The 22354-nt window shown below is 49.3% G+C and overlaps 2 protein-coding genes across 8 annotated transcripts in view; one reads left to right on the top strand and one right to left on the bottom strand.

Moving 5' to 3' along the window:
- Positions 1 to 22354, top strand: part of Psq (pipsqueak) — a 34556-nt gene that overhangs the window by 665 nt on the left and 11537 nt on the right. For 3 of the 7 annotated variants that reach the window (XM_078185076.1, XM_078185075.1, XM_078185074.1), the window contains exon 1: positions 19477 to 20229. In XM_078185076.1, the coding sequence (XP_078041202.1) occupies positions 19585 to 20229 (645 nt within the window). In that variant the 5' untranslated portion in view covers positions 19477 to 19584. Of the gene's footprint in view, positions 1 to 11538; positions 11555 to 12171; positions 12338 to 12587; positions 12733 to 12889; positions 13055 to 19476; positions 20230 to 22354 lie in introns of those variants that run through there. The other 4 variants (XM_078185080.1, XM_078185079.1, XM_078185081.1 and 1 more) reach the window with 3 other exon arrangements.
- LOC144473329 (uncharacterized) lies at positions 1081 to 3213 on the bottom strand. Its single transcript, XM_078187114.1, has 2 exons — positions 3023 to 3213; positions 1081 to 1423 (listed from the first exon to the last, which is right to left on the bottom strand). Exons 1-2 carry the CDS (start codon positions 3211 to 3213, stop codon positions 1081 to 1083), a joined length of 534 nt encoding a protein of 177 aa, XP_078043240.1.

Here is a 22354-nt window from a genome sequence, read left to right as displayed (position 1 = left end):
GTACGTAAAGTGTGCACAGTTTCCACAGTCGTCATTCAGGTATCGTCTTGACGCAGTTCTGGTTATCGTTCGTTCGTTTGTTACTGTACCGAATCTTGTACTATCGAGCTTTTCGTCCCGGTGTGTGCGAAACGAATTGACGAGGGTACCAAGAATTTCGCGACAATTAATTTCGTCGAAAAATCTCGTTAATCCAATAACTTGGCGAAATGACGTTCCGGGTCGCGTGCTCGCACGTATTGTTTTGACTTTCGACTGTTCGCCGTGTCCCTCGGCACAGCTGGTCAGTTCGCGTGTGCGTACTCGCGTAGGTGTGCGTGACAATGATCTACGACGTTTAACGACCTGTCGTACGGAGCCGACGGATTAAAACAACGTCCCTCCACGCGCGCCTCGTGGCACCACCATGAGGATTTGGAACACTTGCCGCGTGCACGTTCGAAACGCTGTCGCCGATTACGGTAGGTCACGTGCACGATAACTGTCCAATAATCAACGATTACGTATGCGCAGGAAACACTTATTTAATGTTTGCGCCGCGTATTATACAGCTAAACACAAAGGAAAACATAACCGGTATCTCGATTCAGGTTCCTTGACGGACGAGCCATACGACACTCGCAACAAATACATTTCAACCTGTACATGCATCGAATTCACGAGAATTTCGATGATATCGTGATCATTTTTCCAGATATTTATTACTGCCATCGACCGCTCGTTTTTTTTTCCAGAAACTTGCGATAACTTTGGCAGGTCGATTATCGCGAGTTTGTCAAGGTGTTAACTTCTCTCGGTGTTCAGGTTAATCGAAATTACGCTAGTAATGCTTTCGATTCGTTTAACAGCGTTGCACGATTAACGAAGGTAAATAAAGTTCAATGAATTATTTAAAGGATTTTTTTTCCTGTACTTGCGCGCGGAGATCGTAGAAAGGTAGGGGAGAAGGAAAAGGAAGAGGGTCGAGCCTGTTGTTCCAATACAAACAGAAAAGACAAAAGTTGACGACGCTATTTATGAACGCCATACAATTACGGACGTAGATTCATGTGATTTATTAAATCATCGATACAAGTATTATTAAAGGACTGACATGCACGTTTCGTGCACCTGAGATTTTCTCCGGGATCGTGGTAGCGAGCAACGTTTACCTATACATTGTGCTCGCAGTGCCGATGATAAAGAGAAATGCTGCCTAGAAAGCAGGTCTTGACTGAATCTAGGCCACCCTGTTGGCGCGTACACATTCTCCACAATTTTACTGTTCCTTCTCTCGGCCTTGCCGTGTTCGTAACCATCGAGAGAACTGCATCTTTTCTCTTCCCTTCTCTTCCCTTCCCTTCCCTTCCCTACCCTTCTCTTCTCAGCTCTTCTCTTCCCGTCTCTTCGCTTCGCTTCGCTTCTCTTCTCTAGTTCTCCCTCTCTTTAACCGCGCTCTCTATCCCTTCCATCGCCTCTCCGTGTCTCCCTCCTCTCTTCTCTCTATACTTTTTTCCTTAGAATGACTCAAGGATTGTGTTCCGGAGGACGACCGGCTGTAAGAAAGATAAAAACGTTTGAATCATCCTTAAACCATCGATAACGTTATCAAACGTTACGGGCAAAATTCTTCCTTCTCGACATGTTGACGTATCGTAATCTTTGTAATCGGGTGTAGCGGTACGCCGAGGAACGTCGCCGCGGAATAAGAAAACAACGGCGAACGGCGGAGAGATACGTCATTCGCCTCTGCGTACCTTGTCGTTCGAGGGCAATGTCGATGACAGTGTCCGACGACGATATAACACGTAAGGGATCCGCGAAGCGCGGCAGGATTTTAATTGTGATCCCATACGGCGGTATTCTTGAAAGAAAACCGTGACGCGATCGGCGATTTTCTCGAGAGCCGGGAGCGGAATCGCGTATATATGACTGACAGTGGGGCGATCGAGAGCGACCTAGAAAGGTTTCAAAAGACATTTTCCCGTTCACCCACGTATAAAGCTGCCCTCTCGCCGCAAAAGCATAGAGCCACATAACGTGAAACCTCGTATAGTAATTGAGGTGGCACAAGAGAGGACGGTAGAAGGATGGGTTGGGTGGGGGAGAGGGAGGGACGAAGGGAGAGAGAGAGGAATAGAAAAAGTCGCGTACAAGTGCTAAGAACAGAGACGGAGACAGAGAGGGAATGAAAGGTAATGGACGCAAAGGAAGACAGAAAAGAAAGAGAACGCGGGTGAATGTATATTTCTCTAGATAGGCTATACTGCTTCACGTATACGTGTGCAGAAGAGAGGGAGAAAACGAGAGAGAGAGAGAGAGACGGGGAGAGAGAGAGAGCGCGCGCGCGCGAGCGCGAATGTCCTCGCGCGGCTGTGTACGTGTATGTAACTCGGAACACGCGCGCATAGGAACAACGGAAAGTACGGAGCATAATACGGAGAAAACGCTGGTAAAAGGAAAGAGGCCTCTCTGCCTGCCTTTCCAATCGAATCGAACGCCCCTCTCGCCTTTGTCATTTTCTCTTTGTCCTCGTTTCGGGCTTGCCGTTCTCTCGGAGAGTTCTCCTCCCTTTTTTTTCTCTTTCTTTTTCCTCCGATCTCTCTTTTTCTTCCGTCCCTTCTCTTATACTCTTTTTCGGTTTCTATCTTCTCGAATGCCCCGGGGTCTGACTCACACAGAAACAAACCCGAAACAGCTTCTCCTCTTTCCTTACAATTCTCCTTCGTTCCCGCAAGTTCCCCCGTTCCTTTTCCCTTCCCCTTCGTCGTTCGTAATCGTCCGCGAGCATGTTTCGTGCGCACCGTGAAAAGCAAAAGATTGGGAAAAAAAGAAGACGAAGGGAAAAGGAACGGACAGACAGACGAGAGAAACACAACGGAAGAGGAGTGAAAGGAGACAAGGCAAGAAATTTTTCTTGCCTCGCTCGACCTCCTCGTCCCGGCGTGTTCCTCCCTTCATCCTCTGACTTCCCCCGTAGCATCCTGTCTACCACCCTAACCTCGCTTCTTTCTTTCTTGTGTTTCGATCTGCCTCTGCCCACCTTTTCCTTCTCCTTTCTGCCTCCTTCCCATGCTCCCCTTCCTCGCCCGTCTCCTTCGTCACCTCCACCTCCACCATCAACTCCACCTCCGCCTCCGCTTCCACCCCCGCCACCGCCTCCATCTCAATCTGCGCGTCTGCCTCCACCACCTCTTCCTTCTTCTCCACCGCCTCCTCCGCTCGCTCGTTCATCGCCGTCGCTGCCCTCCTCCTCCTCCTCCTCGTCGTCGTCGTCGTCGTCGTCGTCGTCGTTGCCGTTGCCATCGTCGGCGTCTCCTGCTTCGCCTTCGTTCCCCCTTCCTTCCTCCCTCGCGCCGGTCTTTTCCGCTCGCAACCCTCTTGCCTTTCTCTCCCTACTCTCTTCCTCGTTCCTCTGCCCGCTCCGCACATCCTGTTTCTTTAATATGACCAAGAAGAGAGGGGAACAAGGAAAGAGAAGGACAGACGACACCAGCGAAGCGGATGGAAAAAGAGAGACGGAACGCTGGGTTGGTCGATTTTCTCCTACATTTTTCTCTCTTTGGCTTGCTTGCGTAAAAACCTTCCACATTTGAATCGATTGTAATTCCCGCGGATCATGCTTTTGCGCTCGCGCGATGCACCGTATCTACCGTGTGTGTACACCGAAAAGCAATAGAAGCAACATTCTGGCGTTTTCTTTTCAATTCTTGCTTTCTCTGTCTCCTCTTTTCTTTTTTCTTTTCTTTTTTTTATTCGCCGCGTTCTGTCTCTGCTTTTCTATTTCTTTTCGTGCTAGTAGATTCCTGGGACCGGTAAAAAGAGAAAGGTATTTCCCAAGCGATAGACGAAAAAGTGGCTGAGCAGCGTTTCGTGTGCAGGAACATTAAATCCGTGTGGAATCTGTAATTAACATCGCGATAGTATGTGTCGTTCGCTGGATATAAGTTCAGCCGTTGAAAAATGTGTCCGAACGTTACTGTAACAATTTCGGACATATTATTCGCAGTATAGCACGTGGCTGGATCATTAAGAGTGTTAAAAGATCGACCGTAGAGTCCATTCCGCATCTGACTCATCCATTTTCCGTATTTCCTCTTTGCTCTCCGTCCGTCTCTGTCGATCTTTTTTCCGTCTCTTTCTTCTACTCCGCCGTTGCCGTTCTCCGTCTCTGGCGCCCCATCGTTCATGACATCCCTCTCCGTCGTTGGCTGTCTCAAAAAAGCAGTTTTGCCTCCTTTTCTTTCTCCTGTCAACCCTTTCCCCGCTGCTCTTTCTCTCTCCCCCTTCGGGTTCTCGCTTGTATTCCCCTTATCTCCGAAGTTTCTCATTGTCTGAAAGGGCCATCTGTCCCCTGACTTTTTCATCCTCCGCTTTCATCCCTCCGTTGTACACGAACACACAAAGAGACTCTCTTATCCGCCGTTCGCCACCCTCTCTCTCTCTCTCTCTCCCTCTCTTCACCCTTTCTCCAGCTCCCTTCTTCGTCGTGGCTTCCGTTCGGTCGACTACTCCTGCGCATCCTCCTCGTTGCTCCTTTCTCCTTCCTCGAAACTTCGCCGGGGTTCCAACGGCAGCGCGCAGAGCGTCCAGACAGAGCTACCATTAGGGCGACTATTACGAGGAAGGATAACCGGAATCACGATTCGAATTCGACGATTCGAACGGTAATGCTCGTTACCATGAACTTATCCAGCAACTTGCAAAACAAGCGGCTGGTGTCGCGAGCGCGCGCGCGCGCGCGCGCGTGGGTCCGCGGGTGAAAACACACGTGTGACCGGGGGGAAATTTTATTTTTGTCGCAGAGTATCGGGGCCGTTTTGTCGGCAGAGTCCTGTAACCGAATGGGAACAATACTACAAAAATTATACACCCTCGATACTACCTAGAGAAAAAATATCCCTCTAGGCGAGCCACGTGCGACCTTGAGCAAGTCCACGTCACCCTCTTACGTTGCACCCTCCGAAGGGACGCAACCCCGATCACGTGGATCTCGGGGGTGGTTTTCAACCCTCGTTTATCCTTGCTCCATAAGAATAGAGTACAGAGTAGTATATCTGGTTGCCAGGATGGCAGACGATCTAGCGTGAAACGAGTTTCTAGCGAATGTTGTGCTCAAATCATTTACGATCGATATCAGGAACAAATATTTATTGTATAGAACAATTTCATTCCGTCGCATTGATGCATTTCTGCGTTTCGTCTATTCAGTTTGTCAGGAATTCAAGAATTTTTATTTTTCATCAATATAACCAGTAGCACTGTAGCAACGAGTCGGATTTGTGATAAAGATTTCATACATAATTTATAATATGAATATTTTTTGATTGATATGAATATTGATATTTTTTGAATCGATGGAAATTTAAATTCTTTTGTTAGTACGATTTTTGTGTCTTTTTATTGACGATTTTTTGTCAGGTAAATTTTCAAGAATTATGGACCAAAAGCCAGTAGCATTGCATGTTCTTGTAACCGCTCTTCCGGTCAAGGTGAAGGATTCGAAGTTCGCATAAAATGCCTTCTCTTGACAAGTTATCGAATGGTGCAATAACGGTTCACTTCGTTTTAAGGGCATTTCTGACCCCCATATAAAGCTACACCTACCTTCCCATTACCTCTAGAACTCCTGAGGCTCGAACTGTCACGTAAACACCTAATGCCGGGTCCACACTGGAGCGAACAGTCTGCAAGAAGCTGACGGACTGTTCCTAGACAGCGCTCGATGTTTTCGCGAGCAGCAGTGTGAACGCCGCATAAGAGGGGGGTTTCTAGAACCTACACTTTTCGCATAATCATGGTGAAAAAATTATTTTTCTTTTTAATGAAAACTTTTTTATATTTCAGTATATTATATATTGCAAACATATAATATGCTTTGATTATAGATTTATTTTTATTAACGCTAGATTTACATCTAAGTGTACTCTTCGAATGCTTAATTTTAGCTGAGAATGCAGCATCGTTATTTTTGAATTAGCTAGTTTGATTGTTTATTTTAGAAGCGTTTATTATTTTACAAAGATGGCAAGATCTCCGCGGTGCGGTACGAGAGACTTCTATGCGTTGAAAAGCTGACTCTGTCAACGTCTTTGCTTGCTCAAAATGAAAAATGTTCGTATATCCTATAATCCTAAGTATACTTGTTACTATAATAGTAATTTTTCAATCTCTTCACCCCGAAAAAAGTATGAAGAAACTTATAACTTCTATCTTTTAAAATTAAAATTTTGATCTTTTAAATGAATTGAAAATTATCCTTTAAAATGAATTGGCATTTTTACATTAGCGTTGTTTTCTATTCTGTTCTTATTATTATAACAAGAATTCGATGATATAGGCGCTTCTTTCGAATTGTCAAAAATATGACATTGAATTGTTTCTTTTTTTATCCAAAATGACACCTTCAGTTTTTATTACGGCAGCCTCAATTTTTTAGACGACATGTAATTTTCGTTGCACGTTGTTGTAGCTAAACTCATTACGAATTCAATGTACTACCACATATACTGCGGCTTTACGTCTTAAAATAATACTAAAATTGTTTTAGTCGACTTTTCGGGGCAAATGGCTCACTGCGCAGGCGCGCCGCAACCAATGACCCAGAGCAGCTTTTATATTTCTTATTCCCAGAGCTTCTTACACAAATAAAGGACTATTTCGTGAAATAAATTCTTCTTCTTGCACATTATTTTGAAAATAATTTAGCCACGCTTGAAATAAAAACGCGACGAAATAATTCATTACTTGGAATCGGTATTGTTTCGGATCGATATTATTTCTATTCTGAAATAACAGCATCGAAAATAAACGATTCGAAATAAATGATTTGAAATGGTTAATTTTTATTTTCATTTCAAATAAGACCATCCCCGATCGATTGGAGGATCGGCTGCTGGAATCAATTACGACGTTGCCGACCACCGGTAGCCGGCCGGGTCATCAACGCGTTAATATATTCCCTGATAACACTGGACATTTAGGATCCAGTTGGTTCGAATGCTCGCGCGGTGTCAGCCTCCCGATCGCGTGCCTTTTTACAAGTTTCAAAAGACCGATCAATAACAGGACTATCGAAAGCAGCATCTACTCTGATATAGACCGTGTCTTTCCTTTCTCCTTTCTTGCGTCTCCACGTGTCGATTCCGCCACTCTCCTTGCCGGTTCCCAGTGAAATTGGCGTTTCCGGGTCCGTCTCCTCCCTCCATGCCGCACGCTCGTTTCTTTCTCCTCTCCTTTCATTCCCTTCGAAAACGGCCGAACGGTGTCCGATGGAAATGGCGGGAGGTAAAAGGTGGTAGGAAGAACGGAGCCGAGACTTCGACTATACGCGGCGGCTACTCTTCGAAGTGGTAGGGCGAAGGGGAACAGGTGAGAGGCCGAGAGAGCCCAGTTCTCTCGGAAAGGTGAACGGAGAGAAACGAAGAAACGAAGGGCATTTGGAATGCGGTACTGTTATGCCTTACGGTACAGACAGGACGGAAATTAGGACTGCTCCGACTTGTTGACCACTGCTCGTTACTCTCTTCGTTCGTAAGTCGATCTTCTCTCTCTCTCTCTCTCTCTCTTTCTTTCTGTTCCCCTCTTTCCTCCTTTCTCTTTTTCCATCTCTGTCTCTTCTCCTTCAAGCCTCGATACGTCCCGCCATCGATTCCGTTCGTCTTACCTAGTTTTTCCACGAAGAAATAGAATTCCGCGTCGAACGCTTTTCACCATCGAAGAATGATTCCCGTAACTCAAACCCGGGGCAGAATTCAAAATTCGACGCGAGCGAGAACGGTAATGGCTTGTACGGGCAAGCCGAAGATTACGAAATCTTCCCGACCATTTTGTCCATAAAATGACCCTCTTCGTCCGCTACTCGATCTCTTCGGGAGTTGTGTCTCCCCCGGCGTCGGAGCGTTATCGATTTGCTCGTATTCTTGCCGGATACGAACAAGAACGTGGTCGCGGAAGCGTAGATCGGCGCGGACGTTGTTTCGATGACGAAACCCGGTGTAGGAGATCAATGCAGAAGCATCATCGAAACCCGCTCGCCGATGGAAGACGAGACGCGGTAGCTACGCGGATGCGAATCAAACGACCCTTCGCGCCGTATTATTCCTCCCGCTTCTAAATTCTCCTATCCCTCGGAGCCCGCGTTTCGTTTAACGGGACCCGGTCTTGATCGAAATAGATCGTAAATTCTGCGCGGGTGCTTCGATCGTGTCCCGATATTACCGATCGACGAAAGGGAAACAAGCGGTTTCTTCGCTACTTCGCGCTCGTACTTCGCGTCGATCGGACGTCCTCGCGATCAGAATTCGCCGCTTCTTGCTTGATCTGTGAACCCTTCCATTAAGGTGAATCCTTCCATCAAGGTGAATCCTTGCGTCGAGATGAATCGAACGGTTCTCGCGGGTTGGCTCGGCGAACCCGCGAAATCGGCTGACCGGTGTCGTCTCCGCTGGCACGTGCCGGCAGGTCGAATCTACGTTCTATGCGGGGGAGGAAGCACCTACGGACAACGAGGAAATTTCAGTGGATATCGTAATCGGAACGAGGCGACGGACGATTCCATCGGTGCCGCGCCATCGGATTAAGGCTTCCTCGCAAGCGAAGGCAGAGAGGCGAATCCATCGTCGGTGTCTTTCGAAAGAAGCTGGCGTCACGACGATGCAAAGGCAAAGGTCGCGTCTCCCCGGCATGGTTTATGCAAAGTTCGCCCAGCGGTAATGCAAATTTTATTAGTCCTGCGTTTTATCATCCGCCTCTACGCGGCGGGGAAAAAAAAAGTAAAAACGAAGGAGAGAGAGAGAGAGAGAGAGAGAAAAGAAAAACGCCGAACACGGGAGAGAGAGAGAGAGAGAAGCTGGGAGAAAACTGTTCTGGAAGATTTCAGAGTGTTCCCTGGAAACGGGGGCCCCTGGATGGAAGCTGTCGGACGCGGGCGAGGGGAGGGAGAAATCGTTTCCGCTTACGTTTTCCCGGAGAAAGAGCTGGTTGGTCGTCTCGAGGACGGTACGACGAAAGGAAAAAGTCCGGGAAGAGCCGAGGAAGAACGTCGATAACGTTGGAAAAACGTAAAATGCGCGCCGTCCAGGAAGAGAAGGAAACGCCGCGTAGTATAGGGAGAGGAAGAGAGGAGAAAGAGAGAGGGTGAGCGGCTTCCCATCGAGCGAGAGAACGGTGTGCCCGGAGAGGAGAGAGGAGTGTGCAAGAGAGAGAGAGAGCGAGCGAGAGAGAGGGGGAGAGAGAAAAAGAGAGAGGGGAATATAGAAAGGCAAAGGGAGAAAGAGAAAGAAAGAGAGATAGAGGGAGGTCGGGAGAGAGACGCAGAGAATGGGGGAGAGAGAGAGAGAGAGAAAAGAGAGGAGAGAGGAAGATGAGACCAGCGGAGAGGAGAGTCGAGGAGAGGAGAAAAAGAGAGAAGGGTGGCGGAGACCGTGGAAGAAAAGGGGCCACGAGAAAATAGCGTCTTCACCGTGGGGAGGGAACGAGGGAACGAGTAAATGGAGCCAACGCGCGGAGAAAGAGGGAACGAGAGACGCGGAGGGTCGAGAAAGAAACGATGAAACGACCGAGGGACAAGGAGGGCGAGGGAAAAGAAAAGAAGGAGATGGAATGAGAACGATACGGGGGTAGAAGAAGAGGGGAGCCAGCGCGGAGCCGCGCGGAGCCGTTCGCTCGTCTACTCCACGAATGGCAGAGAGACAGACGGGAAAAAGAAAGAGGATGGGATCCGGGGAGGCGAGGTGAAATTGGACACAAAAAGCTCGAAGAAAAATTGAGATGAATCGTGGAAGGGAAGATGGGGGAAGGGAGGATTCTCTGAAAGGGAGAGACCAACGCAGTGTCCTTCTTCGAGGCCGCGAAAGAAAGCGCGAACGCGCTTTCGAGGGATGAGCGTATCTACACGCCGATACGACGATATATACAGCATTACTGGATTTTTCGTTTCGTTTTACTTAGTGAACTAACCGCGATCGTTAACCGACACGCTCGTCCATTACACGCGATTACTTTCCTTTTCGCAATAATCAACTTTCGAAGAGGCCGACCGAACGTTTCGAACGTGTAAGTGAAGATTACAAACTCGGCTGGCACTCGGCGCTGTAACTCGGCTCCCGGTTTGTATTTTTGCGTACCGCGGCCATCGTTATGGACGGCGCTCGTTTAGCGTCACGCGCCAAGCGTCATCTCGTAAAGCGTAAAGTAGTCTTACGGTAGCCCCATTCTACCGCGGTCAACCGTTTTACATTTTTCGCGTGCCAAACGGCCGGCGCGCGGGCATTTCGAATCGGTCCTCGGCCGTCGAGCCCGCGATCGACGATGGGCTCTCTCGGTGGTGGCCCCTACGTTTCGTTGATTCGCGAGCTTCTGTGCGCGCGCGTGCCATTCGTCAACGCGAACCGTCACGGACTATCCCGGCTGGCTGATATCAGTGAAAGTACCGAGAAAATCGTTAAAGGATGCCTATATAACTCGAGAGAAACCGCGTAGAACCGAGAAGACTAAGGTGTACGCGCGAAAGATCAACCGTCGAGAAAGCGTATCGATCGATTCGATCGGATTGGCAATAGTCTTGCTAGGTGGAATCGATCGACGCGATCCGGTGGTTGGGCTCGCGTTTCATTTGCGTCGAAGATCGCCGGATTACTGCTCGAACGTATCGCCGGGCATTGTTTCATCGCCACGCGTCGCGGTCGTTTATCCCTAAGCTTGTCGTCGCTTCGTTTCGGTCGCTCTTCCTCCGTCCTTGCGATCTTTAATCTCAATCGTGCCTGAGCACCACTGTTCGTCGTCGTCGTCGAACGAAAAGAAAGCTCGAGCGCAGCCCAGGCGACGCGTCGACGAATACAATTCACGGTTTCCATTAACCGAACCGAAATCGCAATCTCGTTCTTTGTCCGCGTAGCGGGAAACACAGCCGGGAGATCGATTATTATCGAGCAGTCGGCAATCTTCGCTCGTTATCGCTTATTATCAGTTCGTCTTGAAACGTTGTACCTGGTTAACCCAATTCTTCAATATCGATACACGCACCAGCGACGTGTATATATTGTATCGAATAGGCGTCCGACCCGTAACGAGACGGGAATGGGCGAGCGAGCGAGCGCGCGCGCGCGTACTTGTGAAACGCGGCTAACGAATAGCAGGTAAAAACCGACAGGTAAGTGCACCAGGTGCGCTCGCTTATTGCCGTGCTACCTGCGTGATAGATTCAAACCGTTGGACGAAGCAATTCCTGATAATGCACGAGCGATGCTCGCCACGCGTCCAAGATTATCCGCCGTTGTAACACGAACTAACGTTTACATTGGCAAACGATCGTTAATCGATCGACGGATCTGTACGTGTGTGAATACGAGGCGATCCGTATAGGTTCGTCGGCTTTGTCCGTTGTTACAATCGTGTAACGCAAGGGTTTGCGGACGCGGCGTTACACCGCGCCGGTGTTGTAGCATGACCATCGGCGTGCTCTCGATATACAAGTGAAATGCTACCGAAAATATAATGCTCGCGGTAGCTGGGGAATACAAAGGAATCCGCAACGGAGAGTAGTGAAGGAGCAGAACGAAAGCAAGGCAAGACGGTACGAGAGCTTAAAGTTTTCACGTTATCGGCGCACGTCTAAGCAACTGATAAAACTCCGTGTTCTTACGGATAGATAACGTGGAATGGCCCGTATAAAGAGTCACATAGATAGAGGCAGATAAAGCACGGTCCACAGAACAGGTGAATGTTACGGGACAGACCAACGCCCGAACTTCTTCGTTTACTTTTGTGGTGTCGATTCGCGCCGATAACTAACCTCGCTCGTCTCGCCTGCACATCGCCGACAAAAATTAACGGCATCCGGTCACGAATAATACCGCCCGATCATTCGCCGTTCCTTCTCGTTTTCTTCTTACCGTCCCGGTTTCGAACGACGCAGCTCGCACGGTTCGCCGCGAACTCGAGGAAACCTCTGGGTGTCGGTCGTCGATCATCGTGTACGCATCGCCGGGACTGCTTTGGTTGAAAACGCGAAAGTGTTTCTATTTCATCTCCATGTTTCGGTAGACACCGGAAGAGACCGATTGTGCCACCAGTACGTTTCCGTGAACACCACCCTGTCTCTCTTCACCTTTCTAACATTCTTTATCTTTTCAACGTGTTTATCTACGTTTTTTCTATCCCATCGGCTGCCTCGACCGCTGCCGATCTTTTACCTCTATCCACCGTCTATCTTCGTTCGTCGGCTGAACCTTATCTAGGACTCGCCTTCCTTAGCACGATCGTGTAAACGTCACCGATATCTTTCACTGACCGTGACGAGAAAGAAAACTAAAGAATATTTAATGGAGACAGATCGTTATTGGGGCGTGCACTACAGGTACTATCCCGCTTTGCAGATCGATCTTGAAGGCTGAAGGGCACCGAGGAACGGTGTGCCGTATGTGTGTGGTGTGTAATGTGTGTGTACGTGACTCTGCGTGGTTGCGTGGCCGTGTGTGTGCGTGTGTGCGAAGGGTGGGTGGGATGTGGGACGAAGTCTTTCGATGACTTTTCGACGAATGTAGGAAGCGAGGAAGACAGAGGGGAAGACGAAACCTAACTGAACGGATCTGGCGTTTTTGTTGTAGTGGCGGCATGGCCGGGCAGCACTACTGCCTGCGCTGGAACAACTACCAGTCAAACATGACATCGGTTTTCCACCAACTTTTGCAAACCGAAGCCTTCGTCGACGTCACATTGGCATGTAACGAAGCTTCTCTAAAAGCACACAAGGTAAGCGACACCGCGTATACCACACGTAAATACATACCGTTTTGTACTCTGTCTCGTATTCCACGAAAATATTCCACGTTCCCTTGAACCGCTTAACCTACGCGGTCGCAATTTTACAATCGCCAGCGCCCATTAACGCCGTCTTTCTTTCACGCAGGTAGTATTGTCGGCGTGCAGTTCCTATTTTCAGAAGCTTCTGCTCTCGAATCCCTGTAAGCATCCGACAATCATCATGCCGCAGGACGTCTGTTTCAATGATCTCAAGTTCATCATAGAGTTCGTTTATAGGGGTGAGATCGACGTCTCGCAAGCGGAACTTCAGGTAAGAGAAACTCTTAGCGACGGAAATTACGATACGTTGTATCCTCTCGTACACGATGTTCTTCGCGGCGAAACGAGGTTTGAACAATATCCACGATTCGCTGGAATAACCTAGAATATAAAAGCTGTTCGAATTAAATTTGTTATACGAGGATGGTTCACGTTCGACGGGTATGAGTAAGCCGATAGCGCGATTGTCTTTGAAGTGTAGACGTAAAGTGAAACGAATAGCCGCGATAGAAACAAGACGATCCGAACTTTCTCTTCGTTGCGCATTATTTTGTGTTCGCTCGCACCTATAGCAAGCCAATTCTTGCCGAACGATTTTACCGACCGCGGGAATTCGTCGCTCGCCGGGTTACGCGCCTCCGCTTTTCTGTAGATCCGTCGGAAGTTAACCCTTTCGTCCTTCCATTTCAGCGGAACACACGAACGGTTTCGCGTTGCAGCGACCCGTTTTACCGTTCGGCGTTCCTCTCGTCCTGCTTTACCGATCCGTATCCGCGACCGGTACCGTAGATTCACAGCACGTTTCAGATGGCGCCAACAGTTCCCACGCGGGCATGGGAAAATCACCGGTCTCTTCCCATCGCCGGCGTGTATGCGCGCCAACCTCCCTTTCCTCTTCATGCTCTCCTTCCTTGTTCTCAATTCCCGTCGGCACTCGCTATAAATAACGGTGCACTCGCGACCGAAGGAATCGTGCGCGTTTCAAATGTCTACTTTCCCTTTCGCGCACTTTAATTTTCAATCGCGGTACACCACGGTCCGCCGAAAGTTCCCGTTCCGTCAATGGTCTCGGGCCACGAACCACCTCCACGCGTACGCGTTCTCGTGTCCTCGGCGTCGTTTTGGAACAACAAAAATATCCAAGTTCGTTCTAGTGTCTAAGCGAGACTCGAAGCACAGCGTTAACGTCTCAACCCGTAGATGCAAATGTTTGAATGTCTTGATCATGGAGAAAAGTGAAGGCGTCTTTTGGCATCGGTGGTTAACGTTAGAATATCTCCGGGACAATGAAGATAGACGATAGTATTTTCGAGCAGTTGGAACAGATTAACACGCGTCGTTGCACCTTACCAACGTGATCTAGCCTGCTACTCGAATCGTACAACTTCGGGACGACGAACCTGCACGGTGCACTGTGTTTGAGTACGAGCCAAATATAAGTCTACTATTAATTATATCTAGAAATCGTATAACGTGGTCGAATGCACGTGGATTGTTCTCTGTTTCGAAAGAAGAACGTAGGACAACGTTTCCTAAACAAATTTATTTCCGAGCGCTTTCACGGGTACGTGATATCTCGCTTCGCGTATTCCGCTCGTTAACCGAGTTCATACGTTCGCGAAATATTTAGTCTGCGTAGAGGCGAGAGGGGCTCACGGCACAAGAGAAAATCTTATAACGCTAGTTGGAAAAGTGGATTCTTCGATAGTTTTTAATTGATCGTCTTAGTCGTTGGACGCCGGCTTGGCGTTTCTTTCAATTAATTACGAATTGAAGCCGGTCGGCCCCGCTGCTTTTAATGGCGACGCCGACGAAACTCGTTTAAAAGAATTCGAGTTGAAACCCATACGTGTTTTGCTAAATCATGAATGGACAGTACCATTATTGTGCTTTCCACTTTCGCGAGATCAATAAGACAATCTTCAACCCCGTCTCGTTAGATTCCATTGTCCAGCAATCAAGCTACTACTACTACTACTACTATGTACGGCACTCGTGCAGTGGCACTCAACCATTATCACTTTGGCTATCGATTCCAATACGTTTGCCGTAACTCACAAACTTCTTTGACTTGTTATCAAATTCGTTTGTAACAATCAAGTTCGTTTAATCGAAACGTTCGTTCGAGAATTGTAGAACCGTTCGATATTTTATTTTCCGTTTGTTCAAAGACAAATCTTTCCGGCGGCTGTTGGTTATTTGGAACATATATTAGATTTATTTACGATTCGAATTAAATCGATCGAATATTCGTCGTCCAGATCGTGTCATCGTCTCCCGTCGCTCACGCGCGAAAATATGCCGGCGAGAACCGCTCGCGAACGATACTTCGAGTTTCGTTATTTTGCCATTTTTTACCTCCCTTTTGCCCCGCTCCGTGAAGCAAAACGTGTTGGCACGCAACGATGCTCACGCCCCTGATTGGTGTTCTTCGTTCAGAGTTTCGTATCTTGTTGCCAGCATTCGCCTTGGACATAATTCAGAGCCGGCCGAGAGAGTGAACTTACGTGGCAATTTCTTTCAAAAGAAATCTTTCTAGTTTCCTCGCCGCTAACAATCCTCGTCATTCACCATTTTCTTGTGGTAATTCGAACTCGTTTCTTGATCGTTGAACAGCACCGTCGGGCCACGACGTTGCTTGCGAGAGTCGCCCAGGTGCTATGAAACATCCATGGCATCACGTTTTATGTTCCAAGGCGCCGACCTTAGCGTCTTATTTTCGAAGAAAAATCTATAGATACAGGCCTAGCGCACATGGTCCTTCGACTCGCTGTCCTTGACACGAGAGTTAAAACGACGTCGTACGGAGAAAACGCATATCGCTCATGTGCATCAAACTCCAGACACCTACATGGTCAGACGGTATATTCACGGTCACAGTTGTAAGTACGCGTCGCTGGTTGTCGTCGTCGTCGTCGTCTTGAACTTTCCTCGCCGATCAATGCCCGTCAGGGCAAATTCGCTGGTCGGTGGACGTTCTGTTAATTCTAATTAACAGTTAATTCGTGCGACGACATCGATAGGGGACGACGAATACTCTCCTTTATCAATTGTGCCCGCGGTAAGGTACATCCGTGCACCGCAAGGATAAGGATAGTGTTCTCTACTGACCTCGTTCTCGATCGGTATCTCCTTTCATCGAGTAGTTCGAGAGAGAAACGCGTCGCGTAGAACTGCAGGGGGGATAGAGAGAACGAGCAAGCGAGCGAACGAACGAACGAACGAACGAACGCACGCAAGTAGACCGGTATCGTTCTTATCGAAACCCGAGATTTCGCGCAATTTTCGCGAAATTCGATCGTGTCCGGCATAGTGGAAAATCGAGGAACGCGAACGGCCGCGCGTCAGAAGCACACATAAATGGTGCGTCGGTATCGATAGAGCCGATTTACAATGCAATTTAATTCCCTGGTACCTGTAGTACCTGCCGCATATTGGCAGTACACGCGAACGCGAGAGACAATCGATACAAGTGGTTGTGACTGCTGCGAGACAGTTCGCTTGTACGTTTTAACTAGAGATCGAATCAATAATACGGACTACAAATGGCTTCCTAAACAACGGTTTAACAACGATTAATCGATTTTTTTCGGGAATATCGTCTTATGAACCTGTTCGATAATAGTTAATAATTATATCGCACGAGGGCGATACATTTTGTACGCGCTGACACTAGCGGACAGCTATTTTGCAAATACTTAATCAACGACGGTGTTTCTAAGCGAACGAATATCTCATAGAGCGGCAAGGAATTTTTTTAAACGAATTTTTTAAGCTCCAGAAATAAGTGAAAATTTGAAAAATTAGCTGTACTTGAAAAATTGCTCTACCGATTTTTATGACCTTTCTAAAAGAAAGTGATTCATGCATATTTAAATATAAATCGGAAAGATTCTTTTTACAGAGGGACTGTCTCGTTACAGAAGAAATTGTCTAATAAGCAAATGTTACACAACATTCTGCCGCTTCATCCTTACCTTTCGAAGTTTCAATTTTATACCGTGTCCGAAGAAATTCTATATTATTAGTATAATTGCACATCTGCTTCTTTAACTTCCGCTGTCTCGTGCGTACAGATTTTAATGGTCGCCGTGTTGAATGTATAAATATATCGGGAATAGAAAAAATTGTGTAGCGAATACAACAAAATTATGCGCAATACGACTGACTAGGAGGGAGATTTTAGTAGAGTGGATAAGAATGACAATTACAAGGAAATTTCGTTCCATAATATCGTTCCCAGTGGGTCGCTTTCTTCCGTTTCCAAAGCCGTCCCAAGCCTAATAACTTTCCTCTGTTCTGCCAGCGGCGAGCGAGGAGTTTGGCGGAACCGGTGTTAGCCTACGAAAGTAAGCTGCGTTCTTTGGGTCGTTCGACAGGCAATTGTGAGACGGGGACTCTTTATTCTTTTCGATAGATACGAAACGGAGGCGGCGTAGAACGGAGATAAAAGACGATGTGATAAAGAGTAGTATAGAGGAGGAGGAGGAAGAAGAAGAAGAGGAAGAAGGAAAAATAGAGCGGTAAAGTCGAACGCTGAGGAACAAGAGAATTCGCGCTTCCTCTGTCGACTGTACCCGCGGTTTCTGCAGTGGCGTGCATGCGTGCGCACGGTTGCACGACGGCCGTGTGTGCGTACACGTCGGCGCGGCAAGGTTGCGTGTGTACGTGCGTAGAGAGACGACTGGAGCCGCAGATTCCATTTGTCCGGCGAGCGAGCGAGCGCGCGCGCGCGCGCAAACTCTGCAATTCGCGACTCGACTCCAGAATCTCTTCTTTCTTCCTCGAGCGAGCGGGCGGACGAGCGAGCAAGCCAGCCAAACGGGCGAGCGAGCGGCGCCCTCCCTCTTTCGCCTTCTTCCATCATTTTTCCGTCTTTTTCTCTTTCGAGACGGTTTCTATCCGCCCCTCTCCGCGATGCTCGTTCTCCCGAAACCGACCGTGCCCTCTTCCCTCGCGGCGCAGCGTGTCTCAGCCTCAGCTCGGCTCGGTTCGGCTCGGCTCAGCTCGGCTCTGCGTGGCGCGACGTCTCGCCCGTTCGCGAGTTACGTCGGGTCCAAGTCGCGTCGCAGCGCGTCCAGGCGACTCGGACTCTCAAGTCAGAACGACGCAGGGCCGACCCTTACGGACCCTCCGGGTGCTATGGGGCCCGTTAAACGCCGACGGAAGAGGGGGTAATTCGATCTTCTCCGTGTGTCCACCAACACTTCTTAACATGCTTGGTTATTAAACTATCGTGCTAAATTTACCGACGCTACAGCACGCACGGTTGCGATCACAGATTACGCATCGCCAGCTCGAATTACAATTGAACGTGTCATGATTTCGGAAATTGTTTCCGCTCAATCTCTGTCGGTTCTACTTGTGGACCTCTCTCTCTCTCTCTTCATTCTTTGTTCAAAATCCTTCGAGATCCAACGTTGTCCGTGGTCAGACTGACTAGAATGGTACACGGTACATTAGCTTTAACGATCTGCTGTTTCACTAGGAAAAGTCTGGAGAAAGTAGACGCGCGATGACTGAGCAATCAGGTATCTGAAATTATCAATTTTTTTTTCATCGACATCTTACAGCAATTTGGAATTTTTTTATTAGCGTAGCGTTCGTGTGTATTTCGTGGATCGTCATACTTTAAATCAATGTTATATCATTGGTCAACGATCAAAAAGTAAAGTCTTCGACGGTTTGTCGATGATGCATAGGAACCAGGGACCTAACTTTAGGGGTACATCACTGCGGCGGTCTCCTCGTTCTCTATCTTCCTCTTTTTCGTATATGCTCGAACACTTGCACACATGTTTATATACATATATACGTACCGACATGTATGTATATATATATTTATTTATTTACATATATATATGTATGTACATGTCTATATGTACATGCATGTTCCATATACATGCGAGTATATAATGAAATATATATGTAAATATACAGTGTTGATCAGCGTGTCCACGCGAGTACATGAGGCTACCTTTGTCGCGCCGACGGTAGATCGGGTCTGTCCTTTCCGGTTTTCTCGCGAACCTTGCATCCGTCTTCGTCAGTCCGTGGCCGAACCCGTTCCCGCTCTTCGTCGTCTCCGTTCCGTCTCGTTCGTTTCCGCGCAGACCGTAGTTCTGTTCTCGTTCGGCCTAGAGGGAAGTCTTCCTTGCTCCCGCGGGAACCAACGCACTCGTTCTCCGTCGCACTCCCACAGGAGACGGGCTCTTGCGTTTCTCTCGGGTACCGCAGACTTGCGCCTCACCCCTTCGCCCCGATCCCCACCTTTTCCACCCCCATGCCGCCGCGTCGCGTCGCGCCGCGCCGCGCCGAGCCGAGCAGCTCCGAGCCGCGCTGTGCTGTGCATCGTGCTCTCCGTCACCCCTCCACCGAATGGACTCTCTTGTCCTCTCCTGCCCCCTCCCCTTCCCCCTGCGCCGAGCCGCCAACCATGCCGCTTCCCACCGACCGACCGTCCTGCCACCCGCCGGTTTTCAACCCCTTGCCCCGCTGTCAGGGACTGGTCAGGTGCGCTGGCTCGCTCGCTCGCTCCACGCGAACGCTCAATCGTTCTCTGTCCACCGCCGAGCACGCATCCCCCGCGAGTCTCTTCCTCGTCGTACGCGCTCGAGCACTGCCTGAATCCGTCCTTGTTCGTCGCGTCGGCGAATTTCGCGGCGTCCTCCGCCTCCACCTCTTCCTCCTCCTCCGCTACCTCCACCTCCTCCTCCTCCTCTTCCTCCTCTTCCTCCTCTGGCTCTGGCACTGCCTCCTCCTGCTCTCCGCCGCGTCCTCTTCATCTCCTCGCTCCTCCGAATGCCGTGCGCCCTCAGCACGGAACGCCGAATGCCATTTCACTTTCGTTGGGCTTCGCCGCGTAGGAGATCGGGCCCTGCCAGGAATTATCCTCTCGTTCTACGTGGTCGTAACCTCCTCGTACACGGTTTCGTCTGGCTTTTTCACGACGTCGACTCTACTAACGCCGCCGACACCAGATCGTTTCCTCGTCGTGACTTCTGTGCCTCTTCTTCTTCTCCTCCTTCTCCTCCTTCTCCTCCTTCTTCTTCTTTCTCTTCCTTCACCTCCGCCGCCGCCTCCTCCGCCACCTTGTCGTCCACCTCTTCTATTTCCTCCTTCTTCTCCTCCTTGGCCTCCTCGTCCTCTTCTTCCTGCGCCTCTTCCTCATTTTCTTGCCGCCGCACTTCCTTCGCCCGCCTTTGCATTACACTCTTTGCTTCCTCTTTCCTCTCTTTTTGCCGCTTTTCCTTTCTGTCCTACACCGTCGTCACCGTCACCGTCACCGTCACCGCCACCGCCACCGCCGCTGCCGCCGCCGCCGTCGTAACTTCACGTTACCTTTCCTTCCCCCTTGCCGCCTCCTTCCCCCGCGTTTTCCCTTCTTTCTCGTACGTCTCCGCTCTCTCGACGAGGGACTGTTCGCCCACGGACCATCGTAGCCAGGTGAGTGATAAACGATACAACTTCCTTCGCGCCACGATGGAAGAGTGTCTTGCTTACGAGCCGCGTCGCGTTATTACACTGGCCATTGCTCCGATGGACTTCTTTCAACTGACTGCGAGACCGGCGAGACACAAAAAGACAGAGAAACAAAGAGAGACATAAAGAAACAAAGACAGACGGAACAAGAGAGAAAGAGAGAACGGGAGAGAGAGAAAGAGAGAGAGATAGGCGAGTGAACGAGCAAGCAAAAGAGGGAGAGAAAGAGAGAACGAGAGAATCAACGAACAAGAGAGGCAAAAGTTTTTGCGTGGACTAGACTTGGATGTGCCCGCCGAATGTCGGACGAGAACCGTCGTCTTCGTGCACGTGAACCGTCGTGTTTCGGGATATTTTTGTGCGCCGCGGAACGGTTTCACGTGGATCCTACTTTCACGGCTCCCTTTCCCGTGTATACCGCGTCGTCGTCGTCGTCGCCGCGACCAAACGAAATAATCGTGTTCCGCGGACAGATTCGGAACGGTGGGCGAAACCCGGCGTGATTTCGCTGCGAAAGTGTGTTTTTCTCATGAATGAAACACAGAGACGGCGGGCGACGGGGCCGATACGCGCGGGTGCCGGGCCGCGTTCGCGTTCGCGAAGTGTTTACGAAGTCTGCGACGCTCGAATATAATCCGGCACGGGGAACGGAACGCGCGGCTCCGCGCGATATACACGAGGCGTCGATCAAACGCGTGCACGGTGTGTCGGGTTGTACGCGTTGAATAAATCATGCCGTGCCGCGAAAACTCTGCAAAACACGTCGGGCATTAATCAAAGTATTCCAAGTTGTTTCGAAATCTCCGAATCGTTGGTTCGTCGAAATTTCGTGTTCGATCGTAGCCGCGAACCGCACGCAAATTGTGTTAATTCGTTTGTACAACGCCGCCGGGATTTCCGCTTTGCCATTCGCGGTTCGAACGCGATCGTGCCGAACGGGGGGCTACGTTCGCAATCGAAGATCGTAACTTTCGTAAGAGTGCAAGCATGCTTGTGGTGTGTAGTCCGTCGTCGTTGTCGTCGTCGTCGTCGTGTTAGAAGAATCCTTTGGAACGCCTGCGAAACTGCGCCATCCACATTATCAGGCTTCTCCGTTTCACATTCGTAAACATTCCCGTCACGCACACGTCTTATCTTGCTGGTTTAGACCATGCTTGTTAGATAATCGCGAAGCCCATTTCGCTGATCGCGATCGAAATCGCGTTTAACAAAGAACGTAGTACAGTTCTTCTCTCGTGGTTTTTCGATTCGAATATCGGTGCGACGCGTCTCGTCGGCGAAACTGAAGAGTGAATTTCACCCCTTCGTTGAAACGAGACCACGGATGTTCGTAGGATATTTATTGTCTAGAGATTTCAGGTTAGAGACCGCGACGCGTGAGTTTCATTACTAGTCGCGGAATTAATCGGATACGCGAGGAAAAAGCGGCACGGAAAATCGCGGGTACCGGCGTCGGTATGCTATTTCGACGCAAGACGCGATGAAAATACCCGCATCCTCGGCACGCATCGTATTCTTGCATTTGCTCGAGGAGCACGTGGTGACCGGAGTCGCACTTCCATTCAGAAAGGAGGTTATGTAGCGTGGAGAAGAAGAGAGGAAGGTTATGCTCGTGACGCCCGTTACATTATCAATTCCGTTATGGCGCCGTATTCGTAATAGTGGAGACCCTACGACCATCTTCGGGGATTCCCCTGTGCGCGTTCTCTCCTCTCCTCTCCGCTTTCCTCCTGGTTTCTCTCTTTCACATCCACCTTTCTCCCTCCGCCCCATTCTTTCACCTCCCTTCTTGCACGCTTCTTCCTGCCAGCTCAACGAAAGGCTCTACCATCCTGCCGAGCATGTCTCTGTATAATGTACCTTTATACCCGTCTCTTGGTACGGTCTTACGACGAGCAGCCCCCCGAGCGCCACCCCATCGTGTCCTTCCTGTTCCCGTGAAACGATTCCACGGTCGATCTTTTTGCGGATTTACACCTGTTGGACTTCTCGTTCTATCGTCCCCCTTATTTCTTCCTGCGAAAGAACTCCAACCCCCACGTCGCGTTCCGCCCCGACGCGAAGATCTTTCAACGATTCACCACCGGCA

The sequence above is a fragment of the Augochlora pura genome, chromosome 7, assembly GCF_028453695.1.
Source record: "Augochlora pura isolate Apur16 chromosome 7, APUR_v2.2.1, whole genome shotgun sequence".
NCBI lineage: Eukaryota > Metazoa > Arthropoda > Insecta > Hymenoptera > Halictidae > Augochlora > Augochlora pura.
This window is presented reverse-complemented; position numbering and strand designations above follow the sequence as displayed.

Excerpts from the sequence above, each read along its gene's own strand:
- LOC144473329 (XM_078187114.1), bottom strand. The coding sequence starts at position 3,213 with ATGAACGAGCGAGCGGAGGAGGCGGTGGAGAAGAAGGAAGAGGTGGTG. Across the intron at positions 1,424-3,022 it reads GCAGAAAGGAGAAGGAAAAG|AGAGGGAGAACTAGAGAAGA; the intron begins GTGGGCAGAGGC and ends GCGCGGTTAAAG.